Genomic DNA, 22,831 nt, shown 5'->3' with positions numbered 1-22,831 from the left:
AATGCTGGTGTAGAAGGACCGAGGTTGAAACAGACACTGGTATCCAGAGCAGATATTGTGATGTCATAATGCCTCATTCCGCCAGTGCCTAAGAGCCAATCACATCAGTGATGTCACAATGGCTTCATTATCCTTGGCTCACATAAGAATGAGAGTATGGATGGCCACAACCACTGCCCCGCAAGCTTTGCTTTGAAGAATGCTGGTGTAGAAGGACTGAGGTTGAAACAGACACTACAGAATGACAGTCTCTGGTATCCAGAGCAGATATTGTGATGTCATAATGCCTCATTCCACCAGTGCCTAAGAGCCAATCACATCAGTGATGTCACAATGGCTTCATTATCCTTGGCTCACATAAGAATCAGAGTATGAATGGCCACAACCACTGACCCGCAGCTTTGCTCTGAAGAATGCTGGTGCAGAACCACAGAGGGCTGAAAACCAAAGAAACCTGGTTCAAATCCCACTCATACCACCTGTGATCTTGGATAAGTTAAGTTATTAATCCTCCACTGTCTCAGGTACAAATCTGTTGGTTCAGGGGAGTACCTACCTACTGTACCTAAATGAAAAGCACGCCGAGTCAAATCCAAAATCCCTTAAGAGTATTCTGAGGCTCAGAGCACTTGGGCCTCCAAAAGGGAAGATCTATAGACTATTCCTAATGTTTTACTGAAGAGCCACCTTCAAGTATCTGGGGGAAAAAACATTTTTCACAGCTGATATGGAACAACATTTTAAGAGGAAAAGAAGTTATACAGCTTGTTGCCTAACAAAGATAAAAGTAGGAGCTCATTATCAGTAAAAACCTCAATTCTTCACTGTAAAGGAGAGCTGCATCAGGTATCAATAAAAGGGAAAACCCATGGTTGTTCCCTCTCCTAAGAGGGCCTTGGTTAGGGAGTGGGTTGGTGAAGATTTGTGTGCAAATTTTTCAGTGACTACCTTGTGGAATATACTGAGTTTTGCTTTTTTGTATGGACTGTACAAGACTTCATGTACTGCCTAGCTGAACATTTCAGTTAAGTACCCTAGTAAACGGTTTCATTTTGAAACAATCTCAACCTGATCTATTTGGGAGATTTTATTCTACCAAGAGATAGCAGCAGATTTTTCAGAAGCCCTAAGGGGCTTAGAACCCCGGATGGGAATTACGCAGAAGCAGACTCTGACAAAGCCAAACTACTGAATGAATACTTCTGCTCAGTCTTTACCTGCAAGGCACCTGGACACGGACCTCAGCTGGTATCAAATTCAAGCGCGGAAGACCCATTTCAGAACTTTGAGTTCACACCGGCTGACGTTTACAGCGAACTGGCAAGGCTCAAGGTGAACAAAGCCATGGGACCAGACAAAGTGCACCCAAGAGTGCTCAGAGAGCTGTGTGGAGTCCTGGCAGAGCCATTAGCCATGCTCTTCAATCTTTCCCTAAGGACGGGGAGAGTCCCACTAGACTGGAAAACAGCTAATGTCGTTCCTCTGCACAAAAAGGGTTGCAGAGCAGAGGCTGCGAATTACAGACCGGTGAGTCTCACATCGATAGTGTGTAAACTCATGGAAACACTACTTAAATGCAAGTTAGACATGATCTTGGAGGATGGGAATCTGAGGGATCCCAATCAACATGGATTCACTAGGGGTAGGTCATGTCAATCTAATCTCATCGGCTTCTTTGATTGGGTAACAACGAAGCTGGACTCCGGGGAGTCTCTGGACATAGTATACTTGGATTTTAGTAAAGCTTTTGACAGTGTCCCACACCGCAGGCTTTTAAGCAAGATGAAATCAATGGGGATAGGTGAGACGCTAACTACTTGGGTCAAAGATTGGCTGAGTGGTAGACTTCAAAGAGTGGTGGTCAATGGCACCTTCTCTGAAACATCGGAAGTGACCAGCGGAGTCCCGCAGGGCTCAGTCCTGGGTCCACTCCTTTTTAACATATTCATAGGGGACTTGACACGAGGGCTTCAGGGTAAAGTAACATTATTCGCCGATGACGCCAAAATATGCAATATAGTAAGGGAAAATGATTTGCAGGATTGTATGAAGCAGGACCTGCTTACATTGGAGAACTGGTCCTCAACATGGCAGCTGGGCTTCAACGCCAAGAAATGTAAGGTCATGCACCTCGGTAGCAGGAATCCATGCAAAACCTACACCTTAAATGGAGAAACGTTGACCAGGACGATAGTTGAGCGAGACTTGGGAGTGATCATCAGTGCAGACATGAAGGTTGCAAATCAGGTGGAAAAAGCATCATCCAAGGCAAGACAAATGATGGGATGTATCAATAGAAGTTTCGTAAGCAGGAAACCTGAGGTCATATTGCCACTGTACAGAACCATGGTAAGACCTCACCTGGAGTACTGTGTGCAGTTCTGGAGGCCACATTACCGCAAAGATGTGCTTAGAGTCGAGTCGGTTCAGCGGATGGCCACTAGGAATATTTCGGGGCTCAAGGGTCTCTCGTATGAGGAGAGACTGAACAAACTGCAGCTCTACACTCTGGAGGAACGCAGGGAGAGGGGAGACATGATTGAAACGTTTAAATACATCACTGGTCGAGTCGAGGTAGAAGATGACATCTTTCTACTCAGGGGACCCTCGGCCACAAGAGGGCATCCGCTCAAACTCAGAGGAGGGAAATTTAGGGGTGACATTAGGAAGTATTTCTTCACGGAAAGAGTGATAGGGCACTGGAATAAGCTTCCGGAGCAGGTGGCCAAGGCCAACAGCGTGCTTGACTTTAAGAATAAATGGGACATCTATGTGGGATCCCTACAGAGGCCTAGCAAGACACTCAGACTTGATAGGGCGGGTCAGTAGAGTGGGCAGACTTGGTGGGCTGTAGCCCTTTTCTGCCGTCACCTTTCTATGTTTCTATGTTTCTATGATTCTATAACTTAATTGGCAAAATACCCTTAGCCTCAATAATTGGTTAAAAAAAAATTTATTGAGACGATAGGCGCCTATCGCGATGTGCTTAGTGGTGCCTAAGTGGGCATTTTTATGGGCGGAACACAAGTTAAGCACAATTCTCCAAAAACTTAGGTGCCTGAAATCGAGGCCTTTAAAACCCCACATTTCAGGTGCCTAAGTTTATACATAAGCGCCACTAGCCATAATTCTGTAAACTGAGCTTAAGCGTGAATTTGTTTTTTTTTTAGGCACCGGCTGATTTAGGCACCGTTTATAGAATCAGCCTAGGAACATGAGCTGTTTGATGACCCACGACTTCCAAAACACCTTGTGTCTGATGATCGTATTACCTCTGGCTCATTTCTAAACGAACTACCAAAACTTATCAAGGCAGATGCTGCCTCAGTAAGCAGATATATCTGATGTGGTCCTAAACACGCCCGATAGTAGTACTTTAATACGAGTGATTTAATTACACTTGATCTATGCTACATGACAGGCCCTATCTACTAAAAATGCACAACCCTAGTTTAGCCCTTCTTAACATACTGTTACTGAAAATTTTATGTCTTCCATTATTTCTTTGAAGAATGAAGTGGTCACCTAAAAGCACATTTTTTTCAAATGGCTCTCTCAAATTGAATAATGGAATGGGGACCGCAAACTGCATTAATTTGTACTGATTTGGATTTATTTATTTCATAGAACAGTTTTAGTGGATATGTTTTAGAAATGTTAATGTCTTTCTTAAATATGATAAAGTTGTGATGTAAACCACTTTGATCCTTTTTGGCGTTATAGGCGGTATAGAAAGATTTTAATAAACATAAGCATGGTTTTGCAAATTCAATAACTCCTCTGCTTATACCTATTGTAAAACATAGGTTAAGAGCTAAAATCAAGACCCTTCTTTTAAAGGAAATCTTTCAAAACAATGCACGTCTTTATACTGCTCTTTTTGAATTAAGATCAATGTATATTTTAGAAATATAAATAAGAGGATGAATGAACTTGATCGTTATATATACCATGCAGTAATGTTCTGCATGTCTTAGTCGGGCTAGCTCAAAAGTTTCACTTTAATGCGCGCAAAGAACACTAGCGATAGATGTTATGGGACAGTGGGTGAAAGGAAATAGGGAGCCTGAAGTTCTTAGGAACACCATATGAATTACTGATCACAGGAAGAACACTCACCATGATTCACTGAACTGGGCACACCCCAGCTGCAAATTGTGTTCTTGGCTCTGACACACAGGGTAAACACTGTATCTATAGCTGCAAGGTAGGGATTTGATTGGGGAAAGAAAACTTGCAAAGAACCGCCAGCCATAAAGAGACTTAGGTGAGTCAGTTTGGAAGATATCCAAGCTCTTGGGAATCTGGTAAGCAGAACACTGGATCAGCAGTTTAACTACCCATCCTCCTTTGCTTTGCAACACAAAATGCAAAAAGGAAAAGGAAGCTAGGGAGTTAAGACCCAAGAGAAAAGTTGCTTGTTAAACTTAAGTGTCTTAGCAGGCCTTGCTACTCAGGTGGAAAAATGCTGAGCAATGCCATGCAAAAGGCTCCCAGTTTGATCTTAGAGTCAAAGTCTTCCATTTGAGACTGGGGGATGTTGCAGAGGCAATGCTCACAGTCACTATTACATTATATTAGAGATTTCTATTCCGCCAATACCTTGCAGTTCAAGGCTGATTACAAAAGAGTTATAAACGGGTGGGTTACAATGGAAGATCATTGGTCATTTCTAGAGAAGATAAAGAGTAGATCAGGTAGTATCTATGCGGCAGGAAGAAGGTGGGAGGAAGGAAGGTATATATTTGTGATGTTAAGACTGTTTCAGGAAATGAAGAAGATTCATAGTCCTTGTTTAAGGGCAAAACTTGCGTTCAGTGTCTATGGCTGCTAGCACAGGATCATCACAGCAATGATGCAATTAGAGTCACAGGATAGGAGGCAATGATGAATTGTGGATTAAGAACTGGTTACGGGACAGAAAACAAAGGACATTAAATGGCCATTTTTCTCAATGGAGGAGGGTAAATAGTGGTGTGCCGCAGGGTGATGCACATTGGGAAAAATAGTCCAAATCATAGTTACCGGATGCTAGGGTCCAACTTGGGGGGGGTCAGCTCTAAAAAAAAAAAAAAGATCTGGGTGTCATCGTGGACAATATGCTGAAACCCAATGTGCGGCAGCCAAGAAAGCATACAAGATGTTAGGTATTATTAGAAAAGAGATGGTAAACAAGACTGTTATAATGCCTCTGTATCGCAAAATGATGCGACTTTACCTCGAGTACTGCATTCAGTTCTGGTCTTTTTATCTGAATGAAGATATAGTGGCACTAGAAAAGGTTCAAAGAAGAGTGACTAAGATGATAAAGGGGAAGGAATGCCTCTCGTATGAGGAAAAACTAAAAAGGTTAGGGCTCTTCAGCTTGGAAAAGAGACGGCTAAGGGGAGATATGATCAAAGTCTATAAAACCCTAAGTAGAACGGGTACAAGTGGATTGATTTTTTATTGCATCAAGATTTACAAAGATTAGGGGACACTCGAAGTTACAGAGTAATACTTTTAAAATAAATAGGAGGAAATATTTTTTTCACTCAGGGAATAGTTAAGCTCTGGAAGCGAGAGCGGTTAATGTAGCTGGTTTTAAAAAAGGCTTGGACTAGTTTCTGGAGGAAAAGTTCATGGTCTGTTGTTGAGACAGACATGGGGGAAGCCACTGCTTGCCCTTGTTTGGTGGCATGGGATGCTGCTGCTATTTGGGTTTTTGCCAAGTATTTGTGGCTTGGATTGGCCTCCTTGAAGGCTATTCTTATGTTCTTAAGTATGTTAGAAACAGCAGGGAAGATATAAAATAGGGAAAAAAAAACTTCCTAGATAGTTGCAAATGAAAACTCAGAGCAAGATCACAGCCCTGGGTCCAAGTAACCTGACAGTACAAAAGGAATAGGAGCAAACTTCTAGGCCAAATAATTATCTATGGTTTTGCATCTTATTACTCTTAGCATTTGCAGTATTTATATTATTTGTTACCAAATTTTCATCCAATCTCCAATATCTGCATTCTTTCAAAAATTGCTGAAAAGGTGGTCTTTGACCAACTTTCGGATTTTGATCTTACATCCTTGTCGAACTGTATTTCGCTTACACCACAGTATTGAAACAGTAGCCGCCTTAAACTTCATGCATCACCTGATACTATTAAAATTGTACTTTTAGACTCACACTCCTGAAAATTCTGAACAAAACATTACATACCTGTCTGTAGAACAGCAGCATCGGGTATGGGAATGGTTAGTACAGCATCACACCGATGTCTCAAGTAGCCAAGTGGATGGGCTAATGAGCCATAGAGAGTAGGAGTCAGGGACTTAAGACACTCCTCCTCCTCATTTCTATAGCGCAATACACATACTTGTAGGTACTTCTGTCCATGGTGGGCTCACAATCTAAGTTTTGTACCTGGTGACGTCCAAGGTCACAAGTTAGCCATTCTAGGAACTGTTCATCAGGATCTCAGCCCGCTGTGGCTCGCGGGTTGAGCTGCTGCTTCTGCACCCAAAGGTTGCAAGATCAAATCCTGGTGCTGCTCCTTGTGACCCTGGGCAAGTCACTTAAATTTTGCAGTGTCCACTGCTTTGAATGTCAGCTTTGAAATGCCAAAGCAACAAAAAAGGCAGCAAGTCCCCATCCCACACACTACATTTATGGTGGAAAAAGTGTGAGCCCACCAAAATCCTACTATACTGACATATACAGGTAAGTGTCACCTGCAGGCATAAAGACTATTGCAGTAGAAGACATGTGAGTATAGTACGTTTTTTGGGGGGATGGAGTTTTTCTGACCAAGGATGTGGCTCCTACTTCAAAATAAAAAAATATTTTGAAGTTAGGTTAGTCCTCTGGATATCACAATTGAGATATCCTTGGTGACATCGAGTTAGGTTGTGGATGGTTAATCCCTGCATCAGTATATGCATTTTTGTTTTTTGTTTTTTTTAATGTTTTTGGGTGCTTCTCTGGAGGCAGGTGTGCTTTTTCATTTAGAGTTTTGTGGTGTGGGAGGGGATTTGTGACGTGTGTGTGTGTGTGACGTGTATGTCATTATTTAATCCTCCAGTGGTCATCTGGGTATCTTTTTGGCACTTAGATGCTTCTAAAACAGGTCTAGCTCGGAATGTCTAAGTTCTTTCTAAGACGTCCTGGAAAAGGTTTGATTATCTCCACAAAATGTTCAATTCTAACCTGGCCCTCAGCCCACCCAAAACATGCCAACATGCTCCTGAGTTGGATGTTTTGAAGGGCGAACATCCTGCAAACCATCAGAAAAACATCTTAAGTGTCGATTTTTGACATTTTTGTGTTTTGAAAATGCTTCAAATAGCTGAATGTGTCAAAGAGAGAACAAGAAAATATAGGTTGATAATTACATGAGAATCATGAACACAACAAAAAGAAAAATGAAAAGTGTCTAAATGGGAGAATTAAAGCACGTGCACAGCTCCTGAACTAGAAACCATAAGGTTTACCATATTTTTCGGACCAGAGCAATGCGGGACCAGGCAGGAAGCGCAGAGGTCACGCTCCTGCATTGTGCGTCACTCTTCTAAGACAAAGGCAGTTGTCCAGGAGACTTCGCTGAACCACCACCACTAAAAAAGGTACCGGAGGGGCTGCGGGCGGCTTCTGGCTTTGTGCTGCTGCGGGCTTTGGGCTTCCCAGCACCATACGCACCTACGTGTAGAGGAGGAAAAACCAAGAAGAAAAAAATGCTGAAACAAATTTTTTTCTCTTGGTTTTTCCTCCTCTACAGGTGGGTGCGTCTTATGGTCCGAAAAATACAGTATATTCTGTTTTGAAAAAAGACAGAAGAGTAAAAAGATGGGTCAAAAACTACAGAATTACAGTACAGTGGAAACTGTAGAACAGTATAGTGGAAACTGTAGAGCATGCTTTACACTATATAGCAGTGTCTCGTAAACTATTTCCAGCCGCAGCACACTAAACAGGTGACCGCGGCTGGAGGGGAAGGGTCAACAGGAGAGGTGCGGAGAGCAGTAGAGGTGCCAGTTATCTACAGGACTTGCCTTTCTCTGTAAAAGCCACATCCTGTAGGCAGTCAGCTAACTCCAGCGCCTCTCCTCCTCCCCAGTGTGTCACGGCAAACCTGAAATCTCAGGAGGCACATTAGTGTGCCGCGGCATAGTTTGCGATACACTGCTATATAGGGCATATAGGGCAAACTTTTATTTAAGGCGGCTATAGGCAAAAGCTGAGGAAGAAGAGCTCTGTCTGTGGGGAGAGTGTGGCGCAGTGGTTAAAGTTGCAGCCTCAGCACCCTGGGTTTGTGGGTTCAAACCCAAGCTGCTCCTTGTGACCCTGGGCAAGTCACTTAATCCCCCATTGCCCCAGGTACATTAGATAGAGTGTGAGCCCGCCGGGACAGACAGGTTAAAATGCTTGAGTACCTGAATAAATTCATGTAAACCGTTCTGAGCTCTCCTGGGAGAACGGTATAGAAAATTGAATAAATACAAATACACAGTACAGTCTCGATTAGACATAAATGGGACCAACCTGTTGTTGGATAAGTGAAAAGTCAGATAATATGGGAAAACAACTGTAAACCCTCAAACAATGTATAAACAAAAGGGAGTAAAAGCAGGGTTCTGGGTTTCAACAGTGCTATTTTGCTGTAAAAGCAGGGTTCCAGGTCCAAAACAAACTCTTGTCAGGTGTGAAACTTCCCTGTCTGATATGCTGGAAGATGGAAAGAGAAACCACACTTCTTATCATCAATGCAATGACATCACTGGCGGGGGGGGGGGGGGGGGGGGGGGGGAGAGGGGGGGCAGTGTCTGGCATATATGTTGGATAGTTGGATTATCAAGACTGTACTGTACTTGAAGGATTTTAGTGTAGCCAGAATGGACAATAGGATTGATATAGCACAAGTTTTTTTTGAATGATACAATTGGCATAACATTCATAAAGGTAGCTTAACTTAATATCAGTAAAGAAAAATAACTCCTCCCTTACTATCATTTATAAAGCCAAAAAATTTGATCATGTCTCTCCACTTCTCAAAAAAGCACATTGGCTCCCAGTTGCACACCGAATCTTATTTAAAATATGTCTACTTACATTTAAATCATTATTATTTAAAACCCCCACTTTTATTTTTAGAGTTTTAATTCCTTATCGTACTTCGAGACAGTTAAGATCGCAGGATCAACACATTGGCAGTGCCCTCACTGAAAGTTATCAATACAAGGCGTCACACCATTTTCTCAATAACAGCTCCCCAATCTTGGAATGATCTCCCACTATTTCTTCGAGAGGAAAGGAACTTAGATAAATTTAAATCCAAACTTAAGAGCTTCCTTTTTAATGATGCTTTTAATGAATAAATTTTATATTTTATATTTTAAAAAAACTTTTTTACTTTTCACTTTTTACTTTATATATTTAAATATAAATTATTTGTTACCCCTCCTATTGTTTTTTCCTTAAATGTAATTAAATTAAATTAATATTGATTGTAATCCTTTAATAATCTCTCCTTTGCCTTGAAATTATATGTAGAAATTATGTATAGCAATGTCTGTAATTATTATTTTTAACTCATTTTGAATATTGTTTGTCAGATTTGTCACCCCAAATGATTTCTTATGAAATTGTACATCGCCTAGAAAATGTGATAGGCGATTAATCAAATTTTCTAATAAACTTGGAAACTTGGATAAACTTGGAAACATTGACCCTGGATACCACACCGGAGCACTGGCTTAATAATGCTGTACATGAAAAAAAAAAACCCAACAACAACAACAACTAAGATGAAAGATCTGTTAGACCCAAGCCAGTAAAGTCCAATCCTGCAGCACTTGTACTCCCTGAAAGTCTCCTTGACCTACGCCAACTGCTTATCGGGCACGGTCAAGTTCCTCAGATCTGAAAAAAAAAATCACTGCCCAAGTTGGCAACGCTACAGTTGCCTGTTTTGGTAACAGATGGTTCATTTCACACAGATGGCTAGGTGGGCCAATAGGAACATAACATGCCTCTTTCATAAAGAAGACCACATATCCATTTTTGAAGGAAATATACAAATCAGAAAAAGTTGTACTGCAAGGACAACTGTTATTTTCTTGGATATTTGGCTTATATCCCCAAATTCATGTATGCTTAAATTGTTTTATGGGGTTTGTTCACTGAAATTCTAAACAGATAATGAATTGGAGAGAGATCAAACAGGCCAGTGCAGACAAGAAAGTTACATATTACAGAAAGGGCAGACTGCCAAGAGAGCGTTTCTGCACAAACACATAGACAGAAAGTTTGAGAAATTACCAGCAGACCACACTCAAGACAAAGACAGTGTACAAAGTGAACTCGATTGTGAATACATACCAACTAATTCCTGGGGGTCCCTCTTCTCCACTTCCAAGAGCTCCTAAAAAATAAGAATGAAAAAGAAGCTACAGATGGAAGAAAAAAGGGAAACTGAACTGACAAACACTATATTAAAAGGGAAAAAGGTAGTAATGCCATGTGAGAAAGAAGAGTCGTGCAAAAACAGGTTTTAGAACATCCACCAAATCCTCATATACTGTATAAAAATCATCATTTACTTCTCCTTACCAAACTAGTGAAAAAATGTTTACAACTTGTTGCCTTGCGGTGCTCATGAAATCCAGCATGCTTTTAAAATTTGCATTTGAAAGGTCATAACTTGCAAAAAGGATGGGATAAATCTCAAAAATAGCTACCAATTCTTGCAAAACCATCAACTCAGAAGTACTGAATATTTGTGTTTGCTGGGGAACAAAATGTTGCCATAATCATCTACTTATATCTAATATGCTTGGGAGAGGATAGAGTGCCACTAAACTGTGGGGAACAAATGTGTAATACAGTACTACCCTTCCAGCAGAGACTAAGAAAACCAACAAGGTGCTAATGTGCATGCAACTTTAGGACAGATCAACCGGAGACGGTGGGTGTGCATGCATGTGACAGCATGTATATACATCCTGCCTGGGACAATTTCCCTTTATATCACTTTTCAGCACTCGAGATGGGTGGGCTATAGAGGCAGTCCCCTGGTTAAGAATGAGTTATGTTTGTGGATTTGTATGTAACTCAGAACTTGTAGATTTTAAGATTCTTGCTGCTTCCCTCTGCTCCCAGCCGACAAAAGAGCCAACTGTCCTTTCCAGTGTTCCCTCTAAGGTACAGCATGCACAACCACACACTGTTCTTAATATGGCCCTACATCATTCCTGAATCTGCTGCAGGAGAAGTGTAGGAGTCTATGTCACTGGAAATACTGCTCAGTGAAATCAAATGAAGCCACAACTACGTTCTTAAGTAAGAGTCGTACTTAAGTCAGGTGTCTGTAACTCGGGGTCTGCCTGTATATGCATACAATGCTGGGGATAGGCTTCACTCACAATGTACAGCGATACTTCTCCAGCATCTGAGATCAATGGAGTGATCTTTTACTTCTTATTTATTTGGATCCTATATGTAGCACAGTTACTTACCGTAACAGGTGTTATCCAGGGACAGCAGGCATATATTCTCACATGTGGGTGACGTCATCTACGGAGCCCTGATGCGGAAGCATTTTCAAGCAAACTTGATTGAAGATTTAAGTTTGCTCTGCTGCTCCACGCATGCGTGCCTTCCTGCTCCACTAGGGGGTGCATCCCCTCGTGGTCTCCAGTTCACTTAACTAGCCAAGAAGCCAACCTCGGGGAGGTGGGCGGGTTGTGAGAATATATGCCTGCTGTCCCTGGATAACACCTGTTACGGTAAGTAACTGTGCTTTATCCCAGGACAAGCAGGCATGATATTCTCACATGTGGGTGACCTCCAAGCTTATTGAAGAGGGATGGAGGGAAGTTGGCAATTTAAGCAAATAGATTTCGCAATACCGATTGGCCGAACCGGCCATCGCTTCTGGACAGGGAGTCCAGACAGTAGTGGGAGGTGAAGGTATGAACCGAAGACCATGTGGCAGCCTTGCAGATTTCCTCAATAGGTGTGGACCTGAGGAACGCTACGGAGGCTGCCATCGCTCGGACTTTGTGTCCCGTTACTCGACCGTGTAGTGCGAGACCAGTCTGAGCGTAGCAAAAGGAGATGCAATCGGCCAACCAGTTGGACAAGGTGCGTTTGGAAACTGGGTGGCCTAACCGGTTTGGGTCGAAGGACAGAAACAGTTGTGGGACTTTCCGGTGTGGCTGAGTGCGTTGGAGGTAAAAGGCCAACGCTCTTTTGCAGTCAAGAGTGTGGAGCGCCACTTCTCCGGGGTGAGAGTGGGGCTTGGGGAAAAACACAGGTAAGACAATGGACTGATTGAGATGGAAATCAGACACTACTTTAGGTAGGAACTTTGGATGGGTGCGGAGTACCACCTTGTCGTGATGGAATACCGTGAAGGGTGGGTCCGCTACCAGCGCTTGCAGCTCAATAACCCGCCGTGCGGACGTGAGCGCGAGTAAAAAGATTACCTTCCAAGTGAGGAATTTTGGATGGCATTTGTCTAGTGGCTCAAATGGAGGTTTCATTAGTTGAGCCAGAACCACGTTAAGGTCCCAAACCACCGGGGGAGGTTTGAGAGGGGGGTGGACGTTCAGCAGACCCTTCATGAAGCGAGTGACTAAGGGATGGAGCGAGAGGGCTTTCCCTTCCAGGGGCTGATGAAAGGCCGCAATCGCACTGAGGTGTACTCGAATGGAGTTGGTCTTTAGGCCGGAATGAGATAGTTGAAGTAGATAGTCAAGGACCAGGGGGACGGGGACCGACACCGGGTCCTGGCTGTGGGAGGAGCACCAGGTTGAGAATCTGGTCCACTTTTGGGAGTAGCAGGTTCTCATCGAGGTTTTTCTGGAGGCCTCCAATATCTCCTTGACTGATTGAGACACGGGGAGAGCAGTCAGGGGGAGAGAAACCAAGCATTCAGATGAAGAGACTGAAGATTGGGATGTAACAGTGAACCCTGACCCTGTGACAGTAGAGAGGGAAACAGAGGCAGAGGCAGTGGATCTCTGACACTGAGTTGAAGTAGCAGGGAAAACCACGGCTGGCGTGGCCAGCGGGGGGCGATCAGGATCAGGGTGGCTTGTACTGTTTTCAGGTGGACAAGTGTCCGCAGTATCAGAGGAAACAGCGGGAACGCGTATAGGAACCTTCCCTCCCAGTCGAGGAGGAAGGCGTCGGCCTCGAGTCGGTCCGGGGAGTATATCCGGGAGCAGAAGAGAGGCAGCTTGTGATTGTGAGGGGACGCGAACAGGTCTATTTGAGGTGTCCCCCACCGTTCGAACACTCCTCGCAGGGTCTGAGAGTGTAGTGACCACTCGTGTGGCTGGAGGAGACGGCTGAGTCTGTCCGCCAGGCAGTTTTGTTCTCCTTGTATGTACACCGCTCGAAGGAAGGTGTTGTTGGAGATTGCCCATTTCCAGAGGCGCAGGGCTTCCCGACAAAGGGGCCAAGACCCTGTCCCCCCTTGTTTGTTTACGTAGTACATCGCTACCTGGTTGTCGGTTCGGATGAGAACCACTCGGTCGTGGAGCAGATGTTGGAAGGCTACAGCTGCGAGATAGATGGCCCGAAGTTCTAGCACGTTGATGTGGCAGCGACGGTCTTGTGCTGACCACATTCCTTGGGTGCGTAGGCCGTCCAGATGGGCTCCCCAAGCGTACTCCGACGAGTCCGTGGTGAGTACCTTGCTGTGGGGTGGGGTGAGGAAGAGCAAACCTTTGGAAAGATTTGAAGAGTCGGCCCACCAGCGGAGCGATCGTTGCAATGAAGGAGTCACTGTCACTGAGTGGTCGATCGGGTCCCGGTCTTGACGCCATTGAGACGCCAGGGTCCATTGAGGGATTCTCAGATGGAGGCGGGCGAAGGGTGTGACATGGACGGTGGAGGCCATGTGGCCCAGAAGAGTCATCATCTGTCGAGCTGATACTGATGTCAGCAGGGAGATCCTTTGGCTCAGACTTACTAACGCCTCCAGGCGCGGAGGGGGGAGGAAGGAACGGAGGCGAACCGTGTCCAGCGTGGCCCCGATGAACTGTAGGGTCTGCGAGGGGCGTAGTTGAGATTTTGGGAAGTTTATTTCGAACCCCAGACTTTATAGGTAGGTAATAGTCTGTTGGGTCGCTGAGATAACCCCTTCCCTGGACGGGGCTTTGATTAGCCAGTCGTCCAGGTAGGGGAATACCTGGAGGCCCTGGGAACGTAAGGTTGCTGCTACCACCACGAGGCACTTGGTGAAGACCCGAGGTGATGATGCTAGGCCGAAGGGGAGGACTCGGTATTGTAGGTGCCAGTCCCCTACTTGGAAGCGCAAGAACTTGCGGTGAGCGGGGTGCACTGGGACATGTGTGTACGCCTCCTTGAGATCGAGGGAGCAGAGCCAGTCGCCCTCGTCGATCAGGGGGTAAAGTGTTGGTAGTGAGAGCATCCGAAACTTTTCCCGTACCAGGAATTTGTTGAGGCGTCTCAAGTCTAGTATTGGGCGTAGGTCTCCCGTTTTTTTCGGTACCAGGAAGTAGCGGGAGTAGAAGCCCTTCCCCCGTTGGTCGGGGGGAACCTTCTCCACTGCTCTCAGGCGAAGCAGGTCTCGAGCTTCGGAGAGGAGTAGGGGTAGCTGAGTCCGGTTGGGAGGGCAATTCCTTGGGGGGTTGTCCGGAGGAATGGCCCGAAAGTTGAGAGAGTACCCTGATGAGATCACGCCAAGGACCCATGCGTCCGACGTGATTTGTTCCCAGTGAGGGTAAAAAGCTTTGAGTCGACCCCCGATGGGAAGGTGGCCTGGGACTATGGCGGAGGGGGCCCGCCCCCTTCCGCGTGTCCTGTCAAAAGGACGGGGATGGTTTGGTGGTCGCGGGCGGTTGGGACTTGGGCATGACCCTGTGGTGGGCTTGCGGACGTCTGGGTGGGGGCCGCGAGAAAGCAGGGGTGGACTTTTGTGGGAAGCGGCGCGGAGGGGCCCTGTATGGCCTGGCCGCTGGCGGTTTGGGCTTTTGCCGGACAAGGGAGGCAAACGAGCGTTCATGTTCGGAGAGGCGTTTTGTCGCCGCCTCGATAGTGTCATCGAACAATTCCTTTCCCACGCAGGGGAGGTTAGCCAACCGGTCCTGTAAGTTGGGGTCCATGTCGACCAGGCGCAGCCAGGCTAGTCGGCGCATGGCGATAGCGAAGGCTGCTTCTCTTGAGGAGAGTTCGAAGCCATCGTAGGCCGCGTGGAATAGATGAAGGCGCAGGTTGGAGAGGGACTCTAAAAGCAGGCCGAACGTTCCTTGCCGGGAGGCCGGTAGGTCAGTCTCAAAGGCTCTCAATAGTCCAATGAGGTGTTTGAGGTATGATGTGAAGGTGAAAGTGTAGCTTTGCACCCTAGAGGCCATCATTGCGTTTTGGTATAGTCTCCTGCCGAACTTATCCAGGGTTCGGCCTTCTCGGCCTGGGGGGACCGCTGCTGAGACCCGGGACGGGTGAGCCTTTTTCAAGGAGGATTCTACTAGCAGCGATTGGTGGGAGAGCTGTGGTTGCTCGAATCCCGGGTAAGGTACTGTGCGGTACTTGGCCTCCATTTTGGAGGGTACGGCCGTGACCATGTAGGGGGTTTCCAGGTTCCTGAAGAAGGCCTGTTGGAGTACCGGGTTGGGTGGTAAGCGAAGGGACTCTCTGGGCAGTGATGGCATATCCAGCTCCGCCAGGTACTCCTTAGAGTATCTGGAGTCAGACTGGAGGTCTAAGTCCAATGCGTGGCCCATGTCTTGGACAAAGCGAGTGAAGGATGGGCGAGATGTCCCCGGGGCCCCGTGCGGGGTCGGGGAACGAGACCGTCGGGTGGAGAAGGATAGGGAGGCTTCCCTCGAGTATCGAGGTTCATGCTCTGATCCATGCTCCGAGACTGGGGAAGCACTGTGAGAGTGTTCCGGGGTTGTCGATCTTCGGCGTCTCGAGGAGCCCCTCGGAGACGATGCCGGGGTTAGGGGTACCGATCGATGTCGGATTGGTGACCTCGATCCGGACTCCCTCGGAGAATACGTCCGAGGGGGAGTTCGGAGGATGCGTGGGTTGGAGAGTGATAACTCCGCCACCCTGAGCGGTCCCGTACGAGGTGTGGGGGAACGGCCTCGTAGAGTTGGTGAACCTCGGGCCTTCTTGGAGGTACGGCGGTTCGAGGTTTCTGTCGTTCTAGCCCGACGTTTTGCCCCTCGGCGGTCTGCGGAGGGGGAACGTCTCGGGTGCCTCGGCGAGGAGTCCGAGGAGGATGGGATGCGGCGAGGATTGCGCACCTTTCCTCGAGGTTGTTCGGTGCGATGCTCAGGCTGGTCTGGCACATTCGAGGTCGAGGCCGATTGAAACTGGGCCATTGCAGCGGACAGCTCCGACGTGATCATTGCTCGGAGTAGGTCCTGGAAGACGGGCACGGACAGCATCGAAGGCATGTCCACTGCCTCGGTGCGCTCCACCGGGGGCGACCTCGTATCAGAGTATTCCCGTGTGGTGGAGGCACGGCCCGAAGGCTTGGAGGGCTTAGACGGGGCTGTAAGCATGGGGCTTCCGCCATGCGTCGCCATTGTCCCCGAGGCTGGCTTCTTCGCTGTTACAGAACCTGAAGAGGGAAGAGGGGACTTACCCGGAGCCGAGGCTTTCTGTTGTCCCGAGGACTTCGGGGTCGAGTCTCGAGGCGATGCCGAGGTATCCGGGTCGAGGTCAAGGCCGGGGCCGACCTCGAGGCCGAGGTGGAGGGTTGGTCCGGGGTGAAGAGGTCCGCCATGCGGGCTTTTCTTCGGCAGAGGGCCCTGTTTTGGAAAATAGCGCACTGGGGGCAGGAGTCGGTTGGATGAGCCGCCCCCAGACAGAGGATGCACCGGCGATGCGGATCTGTGAGAGAAAGAAGCCGCTCGCACTTTTTAAAGCCGGTCAGAGGCCGGGACATTAAATCGAAAGTAGCCGCGGCTCGATTAGCCACGCGGCCACGGGGACCCGGAGGCCTCCGGGTCGTTGAAAACGAAGCAGGAATCAAGTAAGAAAGGTAAAGAATTCGCGCACAGCGACTTAATCGTGAAAAAACAAGAAAAAATCGCGGTGCTAGAAGGCAGTTGGGGCAGAGCCAGGAAAACACGGCTTCTAGGCTCGCGGAAAAATTTGAACTGGAGACCACGAGGGGATGCACCCCCTAGTGGAGCAGGAAGGCACGCATGCGTGGAGCAGCAGAGCAAACTTAAATCTTCAATCAAGTTTGCTTGAAAATGCTTCCGCATCGGGGCTCCGTAGATGACGTCACCCACATGTGAGAATATCATGCCTGCTTGTCCTGGGATAAAACATTATCTAGTGAAACTTCATCTGCTATCAACTAATTAACATATGTGTTATTTCAAACATTTTTGTTATTACATGTATAAACGTAAGAACATAATTTAACTTATGAGAAGCTTTAAAACAGGGACTCATTTTTCAAAGCAACTATATTTCACTTAGGGTTTTTCAGAGGTATGATTGGAATTCAAACCTATCTACTATCTAAAGCAGGAGTGTCAAAGTCCCTCCTCGAGGGCCGCAATCCAGTCGGGTTTTCAGGATTTCCACAATGATTATGCATTGCTTTCATGGTATGCTAATAGATCTCATGCATAGTCATTGGGGAAATCCTGAAAACCCGACTGGATTGTGGCCCTCAAGGACCGACTTTGACACCCCTGATCTAAAGCAATTAATTACAAAGTACATTTTAAAAAACAGTCTATTTTGTTTTATTCAACTATATAAAACACTGGATGCTGTTTCTTAGAATATCTTTCAGCCAATTTTCAAAATATTCTACAAACTCTCAGAAGAAATAAAAGCCTAACTCATAGGATTCAACATCCCAAATATTATTATTTGCATCAAGAACTACTACCGCATCATGGATACCCATAATCATCAATTTGTTCAAGTGAACCTCCTCCCTCACTAACTGAGCAGATAGCAGACATTTAGAAGTTCAGGCATGCGTGATATATGGGCCACACACATGGGGTTGATGGTGGAATGGCAGGGAAGACAGATCAATAGGCACAAAGGGCAAGTTTTATCTTTCTTTGTAGGAAAAATGTTTAAGTACTGTTCCAAATAGTTTCTGGAGGACTGGTTTTTAACCATCTTAGGAGGAAGGGGGGGGGGGGAACAGATTCAAAGCTTTTAGTTATATGGGCCAAGATTATAGAACAGTCGCCAGGTAGATATTAAGGGAGTGTATTTGAGATCTAAGCTAAGTAGTAAACTTAAAGATTGGAGAAAATATTTCTTTACTCAACATTTATGTTTATTGTTTAGGTTTGATACATTGCAGTCAACTGTCTAGCAGATCAATGCAATTTACAAAGATAAAAACCAATAAAAATTAGCAAGCAAAAGGAATGCCAATAAAATGATAGAAAGTTAAAAAACAAACAAACCAGCAGTCATACCATTCAATAAAAGGAAAGGGAAAAAATTAAAACTGGGAATTCATTGTCAGAAGCAGTTAGCTTAGCAGGGTTTAAAATAGGTTTGGATAAGTTCATAAAAGAAAAATCCTAGGTCATTATAAAGATGGGAAGCCCACTACTTATTCCTGGGATAAGCAGCATTAAATGTTTTACTGTTTTGGGGATCTTGCCAGGAACGTATGATTTGGATTAGTCACCGTTAGAAATAGGATTCTGAGCTTGATGGATCTTTGATATTTATTTATTTAAAATTATTTATAAACCGCCTATCTACAAATCTAGGCAAGCAACATAATAACATACACAGTCCACTAAACACACAAAACCACAGCGCATATGTCTCAGTATGGCAACACTTACATATTTATAATAGGTTATCACCATTTTCATTGCTGAAATGTGTATTACACTGTATATAGTTTTTATTTAAAGTTTAACTATCATTTGCTAATTAATTATGGAAATTATTATTTGTAATTCACTTTGATGTGTAGCAAGAGGCAGAATATTAAATAGAAATCAAATGCATGCTTCTTGATTAGACAAGCACGGGAATTGCCAGCTCCTACATATGGGAATCAAGTGTATCTGCAGATGCCGTTGTACAGGTCCATGGTGAGACCTCATCTGGAATATTGTGTTCAATTTTGGAGGCCACATTATCAAAAGGATAAGCTGAGAATAGAGTCGGTTCAGCGAATGGCCACTAGGATGGTCTCAGGGCTCAAGGATCTCTCCTATGAAGAACGTCTAGGTAAGTTGCAGCTATACTCTCTTGAGGAACACAGAGAGAGGGGAGACATGATAGAGACGTTCAAATATGTTACTGGTCGTATTGAGGTGGAATAAGACATCTTTTTCCAAGAGGGCATCCATTAAAAATCAAGGGTGGGAGATTTCATGGTGATATTAGGAAGTATTTCTTCACTGAAAGGGTGGTTGATCATTGGAATGATCTTCCATTTCAGGTAGTTGAGGCCAGCAACGTGCTCGATTTTAAGAAAAGATGGGATAAACATGCGGGTTCACTTTGAGGAAGCGCTTAGGGGGAGGGTTCTTCAAGTGGGCAGACTTGTTGGGCCGATGGCCCTTTTCTGCCGTCATATTCTATGTTTCTATGTTGTACTTGATAGGAGCCCTTTGGGTTCTCGTTTTCCATGTCCAATTTAAAAGAAAACGTGGAAGAACACAGTTTATGTCAGATGAGGCTAGTGTTTGTATAGTCGAAGCCGAAGGTTCCTTAGCAGCTTCCATCTTGAACATCGACTCCCACAAAAAACAGCGACGCTTAAACGCACGTGCTGTGAGAGTGGAACAAGGCCGGCACGATTTTGGAAAATGTTCTGGACCAAGACACTGCAGGCAGCGTCGATGCGGGTCCGTCAACGAAATCGTGCGCTGGCACTTGCTACACTTTTTAAAACCGGTAATTGGGCGGGACATAGGCCGAAAAAGCTCCGCCGCAAGATCGAAGGAACGGGGCCTGAGCAACGCGGCCGACCCGGTTGAATCACCAGAAGAAATTTTTTTTTTTTTTTTTTAAATAAGAAACCGAATAAAGAAAACACACGATAAAGAGTAAAATAACTCAAAACCGCGGCGATTAGAAGGCAAAAAACACGGGTTCAATTAGCGCAGAATTGAAGTAAACTTCTCAGCTCCGCCGAAAGAAAAGAACTGAGGAGACATGCCCGGACCATCGGGCGGGAAGGCAGTGGCGCATGCGCGGTATGGGCATCTCGAAACTTCTGAAGTTTCTGCAAGCAAGTATGCTTGTGAGACGTCCGTATCGGGGCTCTGTTGGATGACATCACCCACTAGTGAGAATACCTGCCTGCTTGTCCTGGGATAATTACATATGTCTAGCAGCACTACAGAAATAAGTTGTATCAGAAGGACTGTGTCAACAGTACTCCAGTGCGCAGACACTCACTCATGCACAACAAAATCTTTCATAGGGTTCTAGACTTGGGGAGAATAAATCTCTGTTCTGGGAGCCATTGCATGAATGTCACTAGCTGTGTGGCTGCATTATCCTTTGCTGCCATCAAAGAATCAGCAGCATCTGGGTATTTCCATATGAGCTGGATTGTTATGCTGCAACAGTAATTAATCTACTCTACTCACCCTCCTTTCCCAGTTGCTAGACCCTTAGAAGACGCCCGCTCCTTTTCTTTGGCATTCTCTAAAGATTAAGGGCTAGATTCACGAAGCAAACCGATCGTGTACCGCTCGGTTTGCGCTCACTTTCCGACTACGGCTCGATTCACTAGCCTTCCTCCAGACCTCATCCGATCTGCGCATGCAAATGAGCAAAAAGGCATGCAAATTTCTTAAGGCATCGATTCATGAAACCATTTCGTCCAAACCGACTGGCCTTTCCATTCCAAAAAGTTTCGACTGCTGAGGACCAGTCGCTTCACATCCTCACCGATTATTCCTGCCTAGCAACTGCCGCTTGCATGTTAAGAACCCCATAAAAATATATATATCTACCCCGCAAAAAATCCAAAATATACATTACATTAGTGATTTCTATTTCGCCGTTACCCTGCAGTTCAAGGTGGATTACAAAAAGGATCTATTTGGCCATTTCCAGAGGAATTATAGAATAGTTAGGGAGTAGTCAACTTGGTTCATAGAGATGAGGTGGTTCTTTTGGCGTTAAGTTGTTTTAGAGAGAAGGGAGGCGTTAGGTTGGTTTCGATTGTTGGGTATCAGGGATTTAAAAATTTTTTTTTTTAAATTTCTTTCCCAAATGTTCTGTAGTCAGGGGTCGTTATCAGCAAAGTAGAGAGTTGGCGGTCTAATTTCACTGCTTGTGTGGCCAGGAGGCCATTATACCGTTTTTTCCGTTTGACTTCTCTGATTGGGGGGTATGTGAATGGAGCGTGGGTTCTCCTTTGTCTGGTTGAGGTGGTTCGGATTTAAATATATTTAAACTTTCATGTACATAAGCATTAGTAATATTTTTTTGGAATGCGCATAGCGAGCGTGGGAGTGAATCTCTGATTTGTAATGCGCATGGCAAGAAAATCATGGATTAACCCCATGCTCTCCTTGCGTATTGTACATTTCATATATCAATGCCAAATTTAAAAAAATAAAAAATAAACTTATAAGGGCCAACTATCCCTCCCCCCCCTTCTTTCCAGCTCGATTGTCGCGTGCATCTGATGTCACAGGGTCACCTTTGGTTGCTTCGTGCTTCACAGCAGAAAGAGCCGCACAGCCTCCTGGGATTCGTAGGCTGTATATAACAGCGTGTGATCCCAGCGCATTCAACTGCTGTTAACTGTTGTGCCTTCTAGCAACTTAACAGTTCTTTTCTTGAGAGAAATGTTAAGCTGTTTGGAAGCGCACAATAAAACTTCAAGATTGATCCGTAAAAAAAGGACGAACTTGAAGAATTCCACTGCTCACTCACAAACCTATGATGTTATTTCTCCTCAAACCTCTCCAACAAATTTTTCAAAAAGCTACAGTCACAGCTTATACAGCTTGCAACAGCACTTAAGAAAAAAAAGAGAGGTTGGTAAAAACTACAATTCTTATATTGCATCTTTTTTACGACAACAATGCTTTGTGGTAGGCGCATTCGGAGCTCACCAATGACATCCGCGATTAAACCCTGTCCCATTTCTACGCAGTGAAGTCCTAAAGAGCTAGCGTATGCGTTATGTGCTTCAAAACCAACACACACGCGTCGATCAATGTTACAGCGAGACATGGGGGCATGTTTACGATTTGATCATTTGCATGGACAAGCTTTACTGAATCGATCGGCCAGAATGACTTGGAAACGTAAAGGATAGATTTGTGGACTTTAGTGAATCTAGCCCTAAGTCCTCCAGGAACAAACTTAAGGCTAGTCTAAAAAACCCTTCTGTTCTCCCAAAAGAAATTTATTTTTCTTTAGGACTTCCTCGTTTCCCTTGGCATTGAGCTTTTCTCTCTACCCCAAAGTGTGTCAATAAATAAAGATTTCAAAATAAAAGCCTGAAAAAAAAGTATTCCATGCTATTAAAGTTGCACCAAGGCCCAGGGACTGCTTATATCAAATGTGTCCTATAAAAGTTGATTTGAGGAGTCCAGAAGGGTTGAATTAGAATCCATGTCTGCTTTGCCAAGAGGAGGTACAAAAGGCAGATGACTATAATTAAACTTCTGATAGTATGCTAGTTAGACATTATATAAGCCGCATTATCCAATTCTGACCACTTTTAAAGAAAGTGGGAAGGGCAAATCAGCACCTGAGCAGCAGTGAGAGAAAGGAAAAGGCAATGTCATCAATAGAAAGATTAGCTTCTTCTCAAAGCCCATTAAAAAAAAACCAAACCTCTAGTGATTAAGTGACACACTCAGTTCAAAATGCCAGCGTTTCCCAGAACACT

At 45.1% G+C, this 22,831-nt stretch overlaps 1 protein-coding gene across 2 annotated transcripts in view; it reads right to left on the bottom strand.

The window, feature by feature from the left end:
- Positions 1-22,831, bottom strand: part of SAP30BP (SAP30 binding protein) — a 108,100-nt gene that overhangs the window by 23,627 nt on the left and 61,642 nt on the right. For both annotated transcript variants that reach the window (XM_033962482.1, XM_033962483.1), the window contains one exon: positions 10,351-10,393. In XM_033962482.1, coding sequence (XP_033818373.1) covers positions 10,351-10,393 — 43 coding nt within the window. The remainder of the gene's footprint in view (positions 1-10,350; positions 10,394-22,831) is intronic.

Source organism: Geotrypetes seraphini, chromosome 10 (assembly GCF_902459505.1).
Source record: "Geotrypetes seraphini chromosome 10, aGeoSer1.1, whole genome shotgun sequence".
Taxonomy (NCBI): domain Eukaryota; kingdom Metazoa; phylum Chordata; class Amphibia; order Gymnophiona; family Dermophiidae; genus Geotrypetes; species Geotrypetes seraphini.
Note: the sequence above shows the minus strand (reverse complement) of the source record. Positions and strands in the feature narration are given on the sequence as shown.